The sequence below is a fragment of the Heteronotia binoei genome, chromosome 6 (assembly GCF_032191835.1).
Source record: "Heteronotia binoei isolate CCM8104 ecotype False Entrance Well chromosome 6, APGP_CSIRO_Hbin_v1, whole genome shotgun sequence".
In the NCBI taxonomy this organism is placed as follows: domain Eukaryota; kingdom Metazoa; phylum Chordata; class Lepidosauria; order Squamata; family Gekkonidae; genus Heteronotia; species Heteronotia binoei.
In genome coordinates this window covers 74,475,416-74,494,303 of record NC_083228.1, presented here as the reverse complement: position 1 = coordinate 74,494,303, position 18,888 = coordinate 74,475,416, and the positions used below count along the sequence as shown (strand labels likewise).

At 45.3% G+C, this 18,888-nt stretch overlaps 1 protein-coding gene across 8 annotated transcripts in view; it reads right to left on the bottom strand.

Moving 5' to 3' along the window:
• Nucleotides 1–3,702: 3,702 nt before the first annotated feature.
• Nucleotides 3,703–18,888, bottom strand: part of NT5C2 (5'-nucleotidase, cytosolic II) — a 122,270-nt gene continuing 107,084 nt past the window's right edge. For all 8 annotated transcript variants that reach the window (XM_060241739.1, XM_060241747.1, XM_060241741.1 and 5 more), the window contains 4 exons: nucleotides 18,622–18,673; nucleotides 18,320–18,380; nucleotides 15,755–15,931; nucleotides 3,703–5,290 (listed from right to left, as the gene is read on the bottom strand). In XM_060241739.1, the coding sequence (XP_060097722.1) occupies nucleotides 5,057–5,290; nucleotides 15,755–15,931; nucleotides 18,320–18,380; nucleotides 18,622–18,673 (524 nt within the window). In that variant the 3' untranslated portion in view covers nucleotides 3,703–5,056. The remainder of the gene's footprint in view (nucleotides 5,291–15,754; nucleotides 15,932–18,319; nucleotides 18,381–18,621; nucleotides 18,674–18,888) is intronic.

The following is an 18,888-nucleotide window of genomic DNA, read 5'->3' as shown; positions in this document are numbered from 1 at the left end:
AAGTGTCTATTCACTCCATTCTTCATCTTTCTTCTGTTTGCAGAGAGATTAATTGGTAGTTTCTCAATTAGTAGTTTTGGAAATGAAGAAAGGTGTATCCTGAAGTATAACTTCTGTTTAGGCAGGATGCAGGAGACTTGCTCAAATAATTTGTTAGACTGAATGATGTCCTGTTAGATGGCCATTGTAAGGAGCAGGAAAAGGTTCACTACAAGGGCACTAACAAGAGACCCTCTTGTAACTGAAAAACAGTTCCTCGATAGCCTGTAGGCCAGATTAATCTATAGTGGCTGGCCCTCCAACCTTCTGCTGCTTCTTGCCTATCCTTCACTGCCACTGTTTTTACTACCCCATCTCAGCTGCAAGTAATCTCACACTGTTAAGATAACAGATGAAGGCTGTACCCAAATGCTCTTGTGCCTTCCTAACTGCCTCCATAGTACAGCTGTTGTTTTGACTGCTTAGCATGACCATTGTGGATATGGATATTTTCTACCCGTATCTTGCCCTTTCCTCCATGTTGGTCATGATGACAAAAGTGGTGCTTTTAATTTTCAGAACCTTGTAGCCCAAGTGTTATGTCCAGGTTCACCTAATGAGCTTCAGGGCCAAGCAGGGATTTGAAACAGGGTCTGTGATTCATACCCCCACACAGGCTTTTCATGGGGCTGCAGCAGGAAAAGAGGGAGGATTTGTTCAAAATGCCTAGTTTAAGTTGTAAAATGCGTAAGTGCCTTTTTAACCTGCATTTTGAGTATTCTCAGAAGGCAGTACTAGAAACCGAAGGCACACATTATGTCGACACATTAAAAAATACACTGTCTTTGGAACCTATTTTATATTTGGTCAAATTGCCTTGCTCTGTTTTTCAGCCCCTTTCAGTTCTCCCCCAAATATCAGCTCTTCTAACACCCATTTATCTTCATTTGTATTTTCAACACCAGCAGAATTCACTTTTTTTTTTTGCAAAATGGAATGGAAGATCTGCTCCCAAATACCAGTACACACACCATATTGAAGTGAGCTTTCAGTGGTCATTGCAATTCTGTTCTTTCTACAATATTCCTCTCCACTTGTTCAATCTTTCCCTTTGCCAGGATCCGTTATCAGCTCAGCCCCCCTGCCCCCGTTATGATTGGAAAAAGTTAAAATCTGTATCAAGCAACTGTCTTTTTTGTCCCCTGAACAGTAAAATTGTTTATTTCTTCCAACAACCTCTGCTTATGAAAGCAAAGTCATCACTTTCCCAAAATAAATTGAATTTCAGCTAGTAACACATGCTAGGAGGAGGCTATCTTTTCAAAAGGGAATCATTTACAGTGTTTTAGGAATCTCTCCCTCTGACAAGATTTAAGCTGGACTTTACCAACAAAGAACAACTAGTGATTTCAGCAGAGCAACAAGACAAGAAATTGTCTTCTCCGTTTACAAGGGGAATTGGGTTTGGCTGCTGATTGTATTGCCATGCTGGCCATCTCACTGGGGCGGGGTTATACTATTTGTTTAAATTCTGTCCCTTATTGGTAGTACTGTGGGCTGGCAGTGAGGATGGAGAGACAAATGTAACAAATACATATTTTTAAACTACTCCATTATTGCTCTTTCTGTCTTATTATGAGATGCTAGTGTCGTCACTGTTCTCTCCCCTCTCAGCACCATGAAACCCACACACATGCTTACTATATTACATGGGCAGTCAAACAGCAAGTAGATAAATCCCTAATTGCAAAGATAAATCCCTAATTCACCCCAACAACAATGCAGAGGCCAATAGGCAATTGTCATACTTATTATTGTTTATCCATGTATTTCCATGCCTAACAGATTAGGAGGAGAAGGAATAGTTATCTGGGGTGACATCCAGTATAAGAAACAAAGTATAAATGAGATATCAACCTATATCTGTGGTGAAACAATGCATTGCGTAGAATTTGCTGCTTTCCTACTAGTAAGTGGGCAGGGAGATTTGTTCAGCTTTAAATGGCTCTTGTTGGTAGTTTAAATCCTGAGGGATATTTTTAGCTTGTCCTAGCATTATAAAAGATAAATTTTATAACACAAAACAGTGATGTAGCAGAAATTCAATATATAGATGTAGTAAGTAAATGCAGCAGCACTGCAAAAGAAAAAAAAGCTTCACAGTAACAGGTGCTGTTTAAGTAACAGGTGCTGTTTAAGTAATATTCTGTCTTCAAGAACAACCCTCTTACCTGATTACAAATTTTATCTAGACTAGCAGTTTCTATATATCTACTGCAGCTGCAAGGGAACATAACAGATGTCAAAATCCTAGGCACTTAAATTTCACAATTCAGTTCAACTACTTGCCAAACAAAATTAATTTTTGAGTTTTCAATGTGCTATGATTGCTATCCAAATAAGGCATGTTCAAAATTATGGAAATGAGTAAGTTTAAGGATGCCTGTTGATAAGCACAAGTTTTGGGCATTCAGATTAACAGAAACCGACCTTGTGTTTGCAGTGAATTTCAAATCATTCCAAAACTGAAAACTAGTATTTGAGGCTAGTTGTCCCAAGTATGTTCTAGTTGTATCTTCATGGATTCAGCCCAGCTCTACTCTTGGTATAAATAGATGCAAGTTCTAGTGGTTGTGACTCATTTTGGTCAGTTAGAACAGCTTTTGTCCCAGAGCAAGTCCAGTACATACTTTTCATCTAAACCAGGGGTGGCCAACAGTAGCTCTCCAGATGTTTTTTTTTTGCCTACAACTCCCATCAGCCCCAGCCAGCATGGCCAATGGCTGGGGCTGATGGGAGTTGTAGGCAAAAAACATCCGGAGAGCTACCATTGGCCACTCCTGCTCTAAACCATCAGCTGCATAACAGACACTGTAATACGTCTCTAGCTGACATGGTAAATATTCCACAGATTAGAAATCTGTACCTGAGCACAGAATGATATGTCATTTCTCAATTATATTTCTTAACAGAATTCAGCCATAAGAATGGTGATGTAAAGGGGAACATTTGGGGGGGGGGGGGTTGAAATACATTTTTCCCCTTGCACCATTTATCTATTTTTATTCCAGCACTCTTCTTAAAGCTTAACTGGATTGTTAGATGTAGTTCCATGATCAGTTGAGGGAAAACCATTTAACAATTTGTTCTATAGTCAATCTTTCCACAGATGTTAAATAAGACAATAGTACTGCATACTTCCCAAAAAGATATGCTTAACTTTTGGAAACGTAATCATCTTTTCAAGAAGAGCATTCTTTGGTAGAATCCAAAAACAGACAAGAGGGACCAGGTGAACATGTGGACAGTAGAGCATAAGGCATAAGTAGTTCTAGCCCCCATTAGTTAATGCTTAGTCAACCAAACCCACACAAGAACTGTTCTAAGACAGACATATTATCTATGGAACACCCATTCACAAACATTTTCCCTCTCAGCTGCATATTTTGGGCTGCTCAAAAAAAGGAGCGACTTTCTTACAAATGAGTGCCATCCAAATTCCCATTTTTCAGACTGATGCAACTGATGTTCCAGTAGCTCTTGCCTAACCTCAAGGATGGACCAGACCACTCTTAACATCCATCCCCTGAAAACTATAATAAACATTTTATCTTGTTATTACAATCTCTCTCTTTGTATATATCCTTCACTAGCCATGCATTACAATACAGTGATGAATGTACTTCTTTTCAGCATCTTTTAGTGACACATCATTACACTTCATTATGAAATCTCATGATTTATTAATTTGCAGATTTACCACAGCAGCATCAGATTGTCCTGCCAATTTGCAGTTCAATATACTTTAATAATGGAAGAAAATTACAGCTAACTGATTCAAACTAAAGTTCAAATATCTTAAAATAGGGCCTCTTTTTCTATCTTCTATACCTGAATGGCACAGTATGATATGGGATGTGTTGCACCCCAGGAAACAGTATATACCGCCTGTTTGTGCAAAGATGGAAGTAGGCTCTCCTTGCAGTACAGGATAATTCAGAGGAAACGTGCTTTTTAGCGTAACAAACTGAACTCATGGACAGGATGACATACCAGGCTCTGAGATCCATGTACAAACAACAAGCATGCTGTATGCCTTCAATTACTCTCATTCGTGGAATGGACATAAAGAGCAGTCCTAGCAAGGACTTCCCAGAGAAGGCCACTGCTTCCTCTTTGCCCAGGTTTCTGGACCCTGTATTTCCATTTACGAGGATTTCACATCAGAGATTAAAGTGGCTGCAAACAAACCTGTAGGAGTTTACAGGGTATTCCATCAAGTTCACAGCATCACAACAGTAAGGCCAGGAGAGGTGGTATAGACAGTTCTTTCCCCTCCAAAAATGGTGTGGGTTTTTTACAACTATAAGATGTACTGCTGTTTAGGAGTCTCTTGCCAGAACACAAGCACATGGCAAAAGGACCCATTTTAGAAGGTCCTAGAACACATGCACCACATGCCAGAGATGAAGCTAATATAAACTTTGGAATCTCAGCAGGCAAACTAGCTATCTAACAATAAAAAGTATGTAGCATGATAGCTTTTAAAACCATCAATACAAAAAAAGACCAGAAGCAGAACCCCACTATAATGAGGTTAAAGAATGAAACATTTCAAAACCAAGTTGTGCTTGACAGGGGTAGAGTCAACCCTGGAATTACTGCCATTCTCTTGCATCCAGGATTAGGATACATCTTTGTCCTAAAACTGAGGAACAAAAGGAAACAGCTTCTGTGAAAAACTGATACTGGAACACTGGGGACACAGGAGAGCCTAAAGCAGATTCACTGCAATAAATGCAAACCATCCCCAAGGAGGCAGTTTTAACTAAATGTACCAGTAGAGGAGGCAGAACACATGCATCCCACCACACCCATGTTCTACAGGTGGAACAGTGCAATTAGGCACCTGCATCTGGTCCTACCTTCTCCAATACAAATTTGTTGACATCTGGAATACATCTTCTGATTAGTGTTAATTTTATTATCCCTAACCCTAATCCCAAACCTCAGAAGTGGAAATCTGTTCCTGTCAATCCCTGCTACAGCCATGCTGTCTGTTGTTCAAATTCCTTCTCTATTCTTCCTCCTCCTCCTCCTCCTCTTCATCGTCATCTTCATCATGGCAATGTGTGATCTCTTGTGGAGCTTGAGGGAAAAGATTAGGAGGTTTGATCTCACTAACAGATCGGGTCAACTGGTGTCGTTTGTCAGAATCTTTGAAATCCCCTGAAGTGCGGTTGCGTGTAGCCATTGGTGATTCTGTCTCAATATCCACATGGGTGTGCTCCACAGTTGACTCATGTGGCATCTGCAGAGGGAGACAAAGCAAAATATCTCTTGATCAGTGAACTGAAATCATAAGAACATAAGAGAAGCCATGTTAGATCAGGCCAATGGCCCATCCAGTCCAACATTCTGTATCACACAGCGGCCAAATATATATATATATATATATATATATATATATATATATATATATACACACACACACACACACACACACACACACACACACTGTGGCTAATAGCCACTGATGGACCTCTGCTCCATATTTTTATCTAACCCCTTCTTGAAGGTGGCTATGCTTGTGGACGCCACCACCTCCTGTGGCAGTGAATTCCACATGTTAATCACCCTTTGGGTGAAAAAGTACTTCCTTTTATCCGTTTTAACCTGTCTGCTCAGCAATTTCATCGAATGCCCACGAGTTCTTGTATTGTGAGAAAGGGAGAAAAGTACTTCTTTCTCTACTTTCTCCATCCCATGCATTATCTTGTAAACTTCTATCATGTCACCCCGCAGTCGACGTTTCTCCAAGCTAAAGAGCCCTAAGCGTTTCAACCTTTCTTCATAGGGAAGGTGTTCCAGCCCTTTAATCATTTTAGTTGCCCTTTTCTGAACTTTCTCCAATGCTATAATATCCTTTTTGAGGTGCGGCGACCAGAACTGCACACAGTACTCCAAATGAGACCGCACCATCGATTTATACAGAGGCATTATGATACTGGCTGATTTGTTTTCAATTCCCTTCCTAATAATTCCCAGCATGGCGTTGGCCTTTTTTATTGCAAACGCACACTGTCTTGACATTTTCAGTGAATTATCTACCATGACCCCAAGATCTCTCTCTTGGTCTGTCTCTGCCAGTTCACACCCCATCAACTTGTATTTGTAGCTGGGATTCTTGGCCCCAATGTGCATTACTTTGCACTTGGCCACATTGAACCGCATCTGCCACGTTGACGCCCACTCACCCAGCCTCAACAGATCCCTTTGGAGTTCCTCACAATCCTCTCTGGTTCTCACCACCCTGAACAATTTAGTGTCATCCGCAAATTTGGCCACTTCACTGCTCACTCCCAACTCTAAATCATTTATGAACAAGTTAAAGAGGATGGGACCCAGTACCGAGCCCTGCGGCACCCCACTGCTTACCGTCCTCCACTGCGAAGACTGCCCATTTATACTCACTCTCTGCTTCCTATTACTCAGCCAGTTTTTGATCCACAAGAGGACCTGTCCTTTTACTCCATGACTCTCAAGCTTTCTAAGGAGCCTTTGATGAGGAACTTTATCAAAAGCTTTCTGGAAGTCAAGGTAAACAACATAAACAGGTTGCTTACCTGTAACTGATGATCTTCGAGTGGTCATCTGTGCAGTCACACACATGGGTCTTGCCGCAGGCAACGGATCCATACCTTGGAGCTCCAATAGCTCGCCTATAACGTCTTTTGGCGCGCTTTCCTCCCGCTCTGGGGAGCAGGCAGCGACCGCGCATGCCTGGAGCGGGGGGAGAGCGCCCATTCCACTCAGTTTCTTCCAGCCGCCGCCGGCACTGACACTATACAAGGTTAAGCAACAATTACAAGAGGCCAGCAGCGGGGAAGGCTGGGTGGGCGTGTGTGACTGCACAGATGACCACTCGAAGATCATCAGTTACAGGTAAGCAACCTGTTTATCTTCTTCGTGGTCTCTGTGCAGTCCCACACATGGGTGACTAGCCAGCTAGATGACCTGGAGGAGGGTGCTGGTAAAGAAGAAAGTTAGTCACAGGAAGCAATCAGATCACATGCAATCACCCATCAGGTGACATGGTATGCAGCATAAAGATGGAAGCGGATGCACTCACCCCTGGCTTCAGTGGAAGATGGATCTGAGGACCGCTTGACCGAAGGAGGCGTCACGTCTCGCACGAACGTCCAGCGCATAATGGGAGACGAACGTGGATGGAGAGGACCAGGATGCAGCCGCACAAATGTCCTCTAGAGAAATGCCTTGCAGAAAGGCCGAAGACGTCGAGACTGCTCTAGTAGAGTGGGCCTTAAGGCCTTCGGGCAAAGGCTGTTTAGCCAGTTCGTAGCACAACCTGATGGCACTGACTACCCACTTCGACAGACGTTGGGTAGAAATTTTAAGACCCTTGTGAGGGTTTCCATAGGCCACAAACAGGTTAGGGTCCTTACGGAAAGGTTGTGTACGGTCAAGGTAGAAGGATAAAGCCCTTCTAACGTCCAAGGAATGTAGGGCTCGTTGTCCCTGGTCGGATGGGTTGGAGAAAAAGGTTGGTAAAGAAGTTGAGGTTGATAGGTGGAACTGGGAGACAACCTTAGGCAGGAACGCAGGGTCCGGTCGCAAAACAACTTTGTCCTTGTGGAAAATGGTGTAGGGAGGATCGTAGCGGAAGGCGCATAAGTCACTTGCCCGTTTGCCCGAGGTAAGGGCTACGAGTAATGCTGTCTTCCAGGAAAGAAGGTTGAGGTCTATGGTGGCCATAGGCTCAAAAGGGGCTCTCATCAGGCAGGAAAGGACTAACGATAAACTCCAAGTCGGAACAAAGGGCTTAACAGGTGGGTTGAGGTGCAACATGCCCTTAAGAAAGGACTTTGATAAAGGATGGGAGAACACAGTCTTGCCATCAATCGGATTGTGGAAAGCAGAAACTGCAGAGAGGTGAACTTTCAAGGAGGAATAACAGAGTCCCGATTTCTGTAGAGAAAGCAGGTAGTCCAGGATTAGGTTAAGTGGAGCCGTTTCCGGCTGCAGATGAGAAGATGTCGCAAAGGAACAGAAGCGCTTCCATTTACGCTGATAAGAAAGTCTCGTGGAAGGCTTTCTTGCGTTGAGGATGATATTGGCTACCTCTGTTGAGAGGTAGGTGGATGTATTCTCCATGCAGCCAGGGCCAGGACTCGAGGGTTGTGATGAAGAACCTGACCGTTGGCTTGAGAGAGGAGGTCGCCCGCAGGAGGAAGCCGGCAGTAAGTGTGGCGTGACAGTTGAAGCAGCCTCGTGAACCACGGTTGCTGAGGCCACCATGGCGCAATGAGGATGCAGTCTGTGCCATCCCGAGCTATTTTCACCAACACACGCGTCAGAAGGGGGGTCGGTGGAAAGAAGTAGTGAAGGGGACCTGTCCAGTTGTGCAGGAATGCGTCGTTGCTCCTCCTGCAATAAAACTGAGGACACTTGGCATTGTCCCTGGATGCAAAGGCGTCCACCTGGGGTGTTCCGAAGCAACGGAAGATGCGCCGAAGGTAGGTCGGATTGATGGACCATTCGTGGTCGTCTATGCGAATCCTGCTGAGGGAGTCGGCCAAAATATTCTCCACACCGGGAAGATGAATGGCAGTCATGAATATGTTGTGCTTGACACACCATTCCCAGAGCAGTACAGCTATACGGCAGAGACGGAGGGATCTGGTGCCCCCTTGCTTGTTTATGTAATAAACAGTTGCCATATTGTCCGTAGAGATCTGAACATGCTGGCCCCTTATTAGTGGAAGAAATGATTGAAGAGCTCTGTGCACCGCAATCAGTTCTAAGCAGTTTATATGCATGAGGCTCTCGGCGGTCGTCCAAAGCCCTCTGACAGTTTTGTCCTCTAGGTGGGCTCCCCATCCCCACTTGGAGGCATCTGTTGTTATTGTGGCCGTCGGGGAAGTCGGTAGAAACGGCTTGCCCTCGAGGAGATTGTTGGGTACAGTCCACCACGTGAGAGATAGAAGCGCTCTCTGTGGAACAGTGAGCAGAACAGCTTGCGGTTGCGTTTGAGGGTGGTAGGCTCGAACAAACCAGATCTGTAGTTGTCGCATTCGCAGTCTGGCAAAATGAAGGACAGATGTAGTAGCGGCCATAAGGCCCAGCAGGCGTTGGATTGTGAACGCAGACTGACGAGGTTGTTGTTGAACTGACTTGGCTAGGGCAATGATAGTGTGTGCCCGATCCTCGGGGAGAAAGGCTCGATGCAGGGAGGTGCAGAGAAGGGCGCCTATAAACTTGAGGTCCTGGGTGTGAGGTGCGATTTTGATACATTCACGCGAAGGCCCAGGGAGCTCAGAAGAGTGAGAGCTATGTCGAGGTTGTGTTCCAATTGCTGTTGTGTCGGGGCCACAAGAAGCCAGTCGTCGATGTATGGGAAGACTGGGATGTTCCGAGTGCGAAGCGCAGCTGCCACAACCGCCATGCACTTGGTGAACACGCGGGGCGCAGTGGAAAGGCCGAAAGGTAGGGACACATATTGGTAGTGGTCCCGGCCCATGGCAAACCGCAGATACTTCCGATGTTGAGGTCGAATGGTCACGTGGAAGTAAGCGTCCTGAAGATCTAGGGAAGCCATCCAGGAATTCCTGGGAATAAGGGGCAGGATGGACTGCAGGGAGATCATTCTGAACTTCCTGTATGCGATGTGCTTGTTGAGCTTCCTTAGATCCAGAATGGGACGCCTTCCTCCATCCCTCTTGGGAACTAGGAAGTATCTTGAATAGAAGCCTGTCCCCCGATGTAGGGGGGGGACGGGCTCTATGGCTTCCTTGTGGAGCAAGTCCAGAATCTCCTGACGGAGGAGAGAAGACGGAGGGGTAGCTATGAAATAGTGGTGGCGAGGTGGAGAAATGAACTCGATTGCGTAACCTAGACGCACGATGGTCAGCACCCAGGAGTCGGTTGTTATCGAGTTCCAAGTGGGAAGGAATGGTGACAGACGTGTGTGGAGAAACGGTTCGGGAAAGTCAAAGAGACTGTTTAGAAGGAAGGGAGGACTTTTTAGGCTGTTGTGACCGCGGCCTTTGTTGAAACTGAGGTTTCTGCTGGCCAGTCTTTCTCTTCCAGAAATCAGTACGCTTAGGTGACCTTTGACGCCTTTGAAATGATGGTCTCCAGGGCTTTGCACGGTTGGATTGCTGGGAGAACGGTTGGGAGATTCCCAAGCGCTTAGCACGCTTGCGGCCGTCATCCACCGAGGCGAGGACCTCGTCAGTAGAAGCATGGAAAAGGCCGAGGCCGTCGAAGGGGAGGTCTTCGATCTTTTGTTTAATGTCCGGTTGTAAATTCGTGGACCTTAGCCAGGCGTGGCGACGTAAGGCAACAGAGGACGCAAAGACCCTGGAAGAGCAGGAGACAGCATGGCGTATGGTGTTGATCTGTTGCTTCGACACTCTAGACAGCTCTGATACTAAGCCGGAGGCCGTTCTTTGGGAGGGTTCAGGAAGGGCGGGAATAAGAGGCGTAAATTGGTTGGCCAAGTTGAAGACATAAGCCGAAAAGTAGGCTAAATAATTGTTCAGTTTAGAATTTGTGGAGGGAAGGTTGAATATCTTCCTGGCCAGGGTGTCTAATTTCCTGCCTTCACGGTCAGGAGGAGTCGGATGTCTGGATGGCTTAGCCTTAGTGGCTGAGTGCACAATAATAGAGTTGGGTGCCGGATGAGAAGCAAGAAATTTAGCCTCAGCAGCGTGAACTCTGTAGAGAGAGTCAAAGCGTTTAGCGGTTGGTGGGACCGAGGCAGGTTTGTCCCAGGTTTCGCGGAGGCCTTCGAGGTGCACCGGAAGCATAGGAAGCAATGAGCCAGGTGGAAAGTCCGTTTGCACGAGGTCGTGTACAACGTCAGAGACCTTAGGTGAGTCCGACGGAAGAGTAATGTTGAGGGCTTCGGCCATGGTGGTGATTAGATGGAGATAGGCCTTGGACGCATCTGATGGAGAGAGTCGGGGCTGTGGTACCGAGTCCGAGACTACCGAGTCAGGACGGTCCTCGGAATCTGACGATGCTGAGGATTCAGGGTCGGAACGGGAATCCTCACCCGAAGGAGGATGTGGAGGCCGGATCGGGTCCGAAGGAACGGTCTTAGGCTTCACCGTCTGAGCAGGTTGGTCTGTAGAAGTGGAGACCGGAGGAGCAATCGAGGCCGAGGCTGATGGAGTGCGCGGTCTAGCGTCCTCTGCCTGGTAGTGGTCCCGGGATCGCTGTAGATCAGAGTGAAGTACGCATTCCCGAAGCCTATCACGGAGTCGAGGGGAATAGCGAGAGTAATCAGGCTCTCGGATCCGATGTTGAGGATAATCATGTTCTCGGGTCCGATCTTGATCGCGGGATCGAGAAGAGAGGTCACGGTCGAAACCATGGGGCCGTGGCTCTCGGATCCGATCTCGAGAGTAATCACGGGGTCGAGGAGAAGAGAGATCACGGTCGAAACCACGAGCCCGTGGAGAATCGCGGAGTCGTCGGGAGAAGTCACGGAGTCTATCACGGGGTCTAGGAGAGTCCCCGTAGCGGTACGGGGAATAACCTGAACCCTCCAGAGATGGAGACCGAGAAGGACGATGGAAACGAGAGTAGTGACGGTCGTATCTGGGAGTGGCATAGTAGTCGCGATAATAATCCAAGGAGTCGGAGTCTCGGTGCCGACGTGGCGATCTGGAGCGGTCCTTGAGAGGCGGCGACCGGGATCGGGCTCGACGTGAGGGTGAACGAGAGCGACCTTTGTTTGAGGCCTGAGCGGCCGAGTCCTTGTACAGGGGAGAAATCCCGATGTCTCGGAAGTCCTTATACAGGGGAGAAATCCCGATGTCGCGGAAGGATCCGATCCGAAGCGGAGGTTTAAGGTAGGTCTGGGTAGACTCGGTGGTGAGATCGGGTTCTAGAAAGTCGGTCGGGACCACACTGTGCACCGAAGGCGAACGAGAGTGGACTGGTATAACCTCCACTGCTGTGGAAGATTGAGGTGTCAGTTGGGGCATGTCGGTGATGACGTCCGACGGAGCCGACAACTCAGGCGGAAGAGCGGGTTGTGTTGGAGCCGCAGGATCCATAGACGTCGATGTCGAAATTGGAGCCTGAGGCTTCTTAGGAGCCAAGTGCGAGTGGAGTTTCCTCGGAGCCGAATCGGCCGATCCGGAATGACGAGATTTTTTGTGCGCCGGATCCGTAGATTCCAAATGGCGCGATTTCTTCGAAGCCTTATGGCCGGTCTCGGCGTGCTTCGATGACTTTTTATCGGACTTGTGCTTCTGTTTGGAGAGAGACACGTCCGTAGAAGCCAAATCTCCCGCTTGTTGTTGGGGAGGCGGCGAGTCCGACGCGGGCATAGCCCTTAGGGACAACTCAATCAGGAAACTCCGGAGCCTTGCCGCACGGTTTTTCCGGGCCTGCTTTCCGAAGTTCGCACAATGAGGGCAGGAGTCGACTCGGTGAGATTCCCCCAAGCAAAAAAGGCAGTGGCTGTGGCCGTCTGAAGAAGGGATTTTGGTCCCACAGCGCGTGCACTTTTTGAAGGTAACTTTCCCTTCCATGCGCTCCGGACAAGGGAGGGGGGGGAAGGGAGAAAAGGGGAAAGATAGCGCAGAAACGGGTTTTTTTTTTTTTTTTTTTGATTTTTCGGGACGAAAGGAGAAGATATAAGAAAAAGAAATACGATACCAGGTGAAGAAAAAAGGTCGAAAGGATGAGGTAATGGACGAGCTAAGGAGGAACGCAGCGAGGAAGGTGTTGTCCGGGCGGCGGTAGGAAAGAAACTGAGTGGAATGGGCGCTCTCCCCCCGCTCCAGGCATGCGCGGTCGCTGCCTGCTCCCCAGAGCGGGAGGAAAGCGCGCCAAAAGACGTTATAGGCGAGCTATTGGAGCTCCGAGGTATGGATCCGTTGCCTGCGGCAAGACCCATGTGTGTGACTGCACAGAGACCACGAAGAAGATCTATCGGGTCTCCTTTGTCCACATGTTTGTTCACCCCCTCAAAGAAATGTAACAGGTTAGTGAGGCAAGATCTTCCCTTGCAGAACCCATGCTGAGTCTTCCTCAATAACCCGTGTTCATCAATGTGCCTACTCATTCTGTCCTTGATAATGGTTTCTACCAACTTTCCCGGTATTGAAGTCAGACTGACTGGCCTGTAATTTCCCGGATCTCCTCTGGAACCCTTTTTAAAGATGGGGGTGACATTTGCTACCTTCCAGTCCTCAGGAACGGAGGCAGATTTCAATGAAAGATTACAGATTTTTGTTAGAAGATCCACAAGTTCAACTTTGAGTTCTTTCAGAACTCTCGGATGTATGCCATCCGGACCCGGTGACTTATTAGTTTTTAATTTGTCTATCAGTTGTAGGACCTCCTCTTTTGTCACCTCAATCTGACTCAGGTCTTTCAACACCCCTTCCAATATTAGTGGTTCTGACATTTGCAGATGCCAACAACCATCATGCATGATATTTACCACTTCTGTTAACCAATAGTTTAAAGAAGCTTCTCCATCCCAAACAACTCAATATGGCCTGGAATCATAAAACTCAGGATGCAAGGAATGGAAGACTCAACTACTAACAGATTACATGCTGGAACTTTTCATGCAAGACAAACTGGCCCATCACTACCAGTGTTCAGCAAACAAATCCAATTAGTGTCAAAGAAGGTGGCACTGATATTGACCTTATTACAGCTTGTGTAGCTGTTCCTCTAATGAGTTATGGCTAATCAACCACTCTACCTCCACATTACCAGACAAAGAATTGAAGGAATGTTGTTCTAGCTAGCTCTTAACACAACACCACACTGACTCTCAGAGGGAAGGGCAGGAACGGAGTGCCTGTATTCTTGCAGTCAGCTCTTTAATACTAAGATTTAATTCTCCCCCTCCCCATAGTCTGTGCATTATTATTAATTGGGGTCCCAATTAATAATAAATTAATAATTAATAATAAATTCCTTATTCTAGTGGAGAAGCCTTGACGCAGTGAACTGCAAAAAGAGACCATAACTGAGGAAGGTGTATACCGAAACCGGTCTATAAATTTTTGGCTCATCTTCTTTGATTTTTGATATTTGAAGACATTTATTAATGACTACGCCTTGAGATTAAATTGACATTAACAACAGAGACTTTTCATGAAAGACCTTTTTGGAGACACTTCTGCATATTGCCATATGATTTGTGCTATATTGTCACTATGCCTTTAATATACATTGTTCACAGAGTTTTTGAAAGTGCTGCACAGTTTGCTTTGTTTTTGCCATATCAGTACTGTGTTTCCTTCTTGTTTGTCTATGGAAATAAAAAGGGCAAAAGGGATTGTGGGACAGAGAACTGGTTAAGAAGAAAAGTTTCTATAACCCACTTTTCTCTCCCTTAAGGAGTCTGAGTGACTTACAATCACATTCCCTTCCTCTGTCCATAACGGGCACCTTGTGAGGTTGGGTGGGGGGAGGTTAAATAGTTATGAAAGAACTATGACTGGGCCAGTGTCAACCAGAAGGCTTCATGTGGAGAAATGGGGAATCCAACCTGGTTCTCTGATTAGAGTCCATCACTCTTAACACAACACCACACTGAGGGAAGGGCAGGAACGGAGTGCCTGTATTCTTGCAGTCAGCTCTTTAATACTAAGATTTAATTCTCCCCCTCCCCATAGTCTGTGCATTAGCCACAAAAATAATATTCATTGGGATTTAGTAATAGCTGCCACTACTGCTTCCTGGTTCTGCACCCACCAACCACTTTTCCAATCTATACATTTGAAAGACATGCCCCACAAAATGGGTAAAAAAATTAAAAGGACCACCAAAGGTTAAGAAGTTTCTGTAGCATGGGGAAATCTAATCAGACACATTTAAAATTATACAGAGGCTCCACATTGTCTAAAATATAAATGATATCTGCACATGCAATAATGTGGTAGTGATGGAAAAGATATAACACTGCTGTTTATTCCCTCCCATGTTCGCTTCTTATACTCTGCCACACCAGCAAGTACACAAAGCAAATGGGGAGAGAAGTCTGGGTGGGTTGGTGAGCAGCCACAGAAGAACAATCAGTTTAGCAGGCAGATTAGATGGAGCAAGAGAACCAGGGGAAGGGGGGCCACAAAGAGGAAGGGAGAGAAAGTGGAACCAGTGTAGAGGGGGGCAGTAGATGTTTACTCCTCCTGTAGGAGTTCCCCTCTTGCAACTTTGTAATATGCAAAATATCACATCAACCACCACATTATTATTTGAAAAAGACATATGCCATTTCTACATACAAAGCAGCTCACAAAAATATAAAATATATGAAGCACAACCACCATAAAGAAATCAGAACTGAAACCATTAAAGGCATAGCCCTGAAACAACCAGTGCTCATAAAAAAGCAAACTATTCTATTCTAGTATCAAAAGAGCTCAATCAATAGGGCTAACTTCCAACAGCCCACTGAAAGAAAATGGCTTGACACGTGTACAAGAAGCAGCAGTCCTGTGGGCCTGAGATCATTAAGCACTTTTAAGAGATCATGACTCTCTCTAATGCTGCCTATCACATTAGAATATTTACTTGTTATGGCTGAGGAATGCCCTTTAACTCAGGCTTCTCTGAACACTTCTAATTTACTTACAGTTATAGAATGCATGGACAGTCTGCTCCATAGATCTGGAGGGATGGCTTGTTCGGGGTCCAGGAACAAGAAATGCATTCAGTTTCTGAATGGGATTACTATCAATCTAGAATACAACTCCATGAATTTTGGACTCACCAGTACATGGGCAGCTCTGAAGAGATAACTGAAGGGGTAGTATAGGAGGTTGATGAAAGATGCTGCATAAAGATCTGCGTAGCGCATCACTTGACTGGCAAACAGCGTCTGTCGGGAGCCACTTCTGAACAGGCTTCCCATCATTCCATAGCACATGTCCATATCATGAGTCACTTTCTAAAATCAGAGAGCAAGTTAGAGGCATTGACTTGATCTAGCAATTGCCTGATTGAGAACTCTCCTTTCTGCCAAGAGCTTCCCCCACTTAGTTCAGTGAAGCAGCAGCTCCATCAATAAACCTACTGAGAAACAGGAGCAGCTGGGTCAGGTAGAGCTACTCAGGCTGCTCCTGGTAACACAGGTTTATCATTTGTCTAAGATCCTAGACACCAAGTGAGGCTATTCTTTGCTGCTGGAGTGACACAATAAGATTTAATCCATTTTGTGTATGGTGGTATATGTATTCTTAATTAGGGTTTGCATGATAACAGTCAGTGTACAGTTGACAAAACAATGGACATTTCATTGGCAAGTAGTCTCAGTTTGTAATAACTGAAACTTCCAAATAGTTTTCAAGGGCTTTCCCACATAAAGCACTTTGGAATTATAGAAGTCTGGCCAGATCAGTCTAACCTAGGAGGGGAGCTAATTTTTCTTGTGAAAAAAGCAGTCTTTGACAATCATAACAGCTGAAACTAGAAAACAAATGGAAAAATCAGCCTATCAATGACAGGTTCCACTGGGGGGGGGGGGGTTCTACTAGCCAGCAGATCTGGAATTTGACTGCTATCAATAGAGATTAGGGGTGTGTGTTCAGCATAGATTGAGTCTAAATATTTAAGCCAAATACAGATTCAGAGAATCTGATTGGCTACTGGTATAGCTGAGCCCAAATAAAAGTCAATTTTGAGGGACTTTTATTTGAGTATATTCAGCTACACCAGGCGTGTCAAACTCATTTGTTAGGAGGGCCAAATCTGACACAAATGGGACTTTGTGGGGCCAGGTGATGAGTGTCATAAAATATAATGCCAGGTAGTGGAGATATAAACTTTATAATGGACACAGACAAACCCAATTAAAGGTATTTTTTAAAACTTAAAATACAAACATGCTTAAAACTCTTCCAATGGTTTAAGTTGTAAAGGTAGGGGACTAGTGGAATTTGGCAATGCAATTTTAAAAATAAAACATCAAGAAAAAGCACAAGGCTCTGACTCTGTGGAAACAATGAAATGGCATTGTAAACTTCTCCCCACCAGTCTACTCAGATTGGCAAAACCTTTCCAGCATAATATCCCCCTTTTGGCTGTGGATTCCCGCATTAGAGTACTCATTAGATTACGTTCATTCAGGAGAGAGAAGCTGGCTGAAAGCATCAACCTTCATTTGCAATGACACAATTCCAGCATGCATGAGTTTCAGCTAGCTACAGGAAAACTGAAAATGTAACCATCTCCACTCCATTTGAAACCATTGCAGAATACAGACAAAGCTGCAACGAAAATGTAGAATGGCTCTTAAAATCCACCCCACGTTTTCCTTGCAGCAGCCAGCAAAGAAAGGCAGGAAGAGCCTGCAAGCTTCAAAGGGTGCTTTAAAGAGCTTTTGAAGCTCCCAGGCTGAAACTGAAAGAGCCTGGGAGCTGTAAGAGCCTGGGAGCTTCAAAGGATAAGGAGAGGAGGGGGGGGGAAGAGCTGTGGGTCTGATCAAAGCCTGGGCAGCTGCATCTGGCCCAAGGGCCGAGTATTTGACACCCCTGTAGCTGCTACACCAACAAGGAGCCAACTCCAGCAGAGGTGGTGCAGAACTCTCAGCTCCTGCTGCCCCAGTTGATCCTCTAAGGTCTGTGTGCAGCAGCAAGAGACCTCCCTGCCCAATGCAGATCCTGGGGACAGCTTCTTCTGCAGTATGGTTTAAACAGTGCCACAGGAGAAACCCTCCCAGCCAGGTCTGCTTGCAGCAGCAAGAGGCCTCCCAGCCACATGCAGATCCTGTAGATAGCTTCACCTGTGGTGCAGTTTAAACCACACCACAGGAGAAGCCAAACCAGCCCCAGGGTCAGGCTGGCTTTTTTGGCATTTTATTCTTGTATCTATGCAAAAAAACTGTGATTTCTGAAAAATCCTGGATCTGAATATGTGCCAGTATTGGGAACAAGGATTTTAAGAAGAAATACTGAATATTTTTAAGGTTCAAGAGACCCAAACAAAAAATGCTGATTTTTTTTTTGCACACCCCTTCTAGAGATCTTCCCAGGCAAGCAGCTTTTTAGCATACTGAGGATTCACTCATTGCACATGAAGAAGAAGGCTCTTGTCTACACTAGTTTATGCCAGAATGACATTGTTAGTCTTTAAGGTGTCATAAGAATCCAGCTTATTTTAGCATTAACTGCAGAAACCATTTCCATACACTGAGGTTCCTCACATATATAGTAAAAATGCTACATAATATTAACATTTTACCATTACACTGTTGCAGGATACCTTACTAAGTAGTTCTGTGAAAGTTCTAGGAAAAGGGAACCTAGCAAGGGGTTAAAAAAATTCTGTCCATCAGTACCTTTATTCGCCTCTGGATGGAACTGATGTCAGGGCGCTCATTGCTGCTGCTATCCAAATGTCTAATTGAAATAGAAAAATTAATGACTGTTAAGCATACTGAAGGCAAATACCAGATGGTTTGACACAAGAAACAAAAAGTCCTGTTCAGAAAGGCTACTAGATTAGGCCCAAAGATGTAGTTCTCTCTTCCCACCCCCACTCTGTTCACTTTGACAGGGTACAGCTGTTTATAAAAAAAGAGAATCCAACCACTAACTGGACCACAAGATTACGTTCCAGGGAAAACATTTAAATACTTACTTGTATAGCTCTGCTAAGAAGATGTCTAGACTCTGAAGTTCTTCAAAAAGGGCTGAACAGCAGGGGGTGGATGAGAAAAGTAAAAGGACATCATTACAGTGCAAATCAACTAAGTCAAAGCCTCCTTTCCAACAGAGAGCAGAGAGATGCATATTGCTAAGGATTATTCTGTTGGTTTATGAAACAATTCTGCAGAGTATATCTCAATAAAGCTGATTTTACAACTCATATAAATAGAGCTGATGATAAAGCCTTTCACTGCCACTT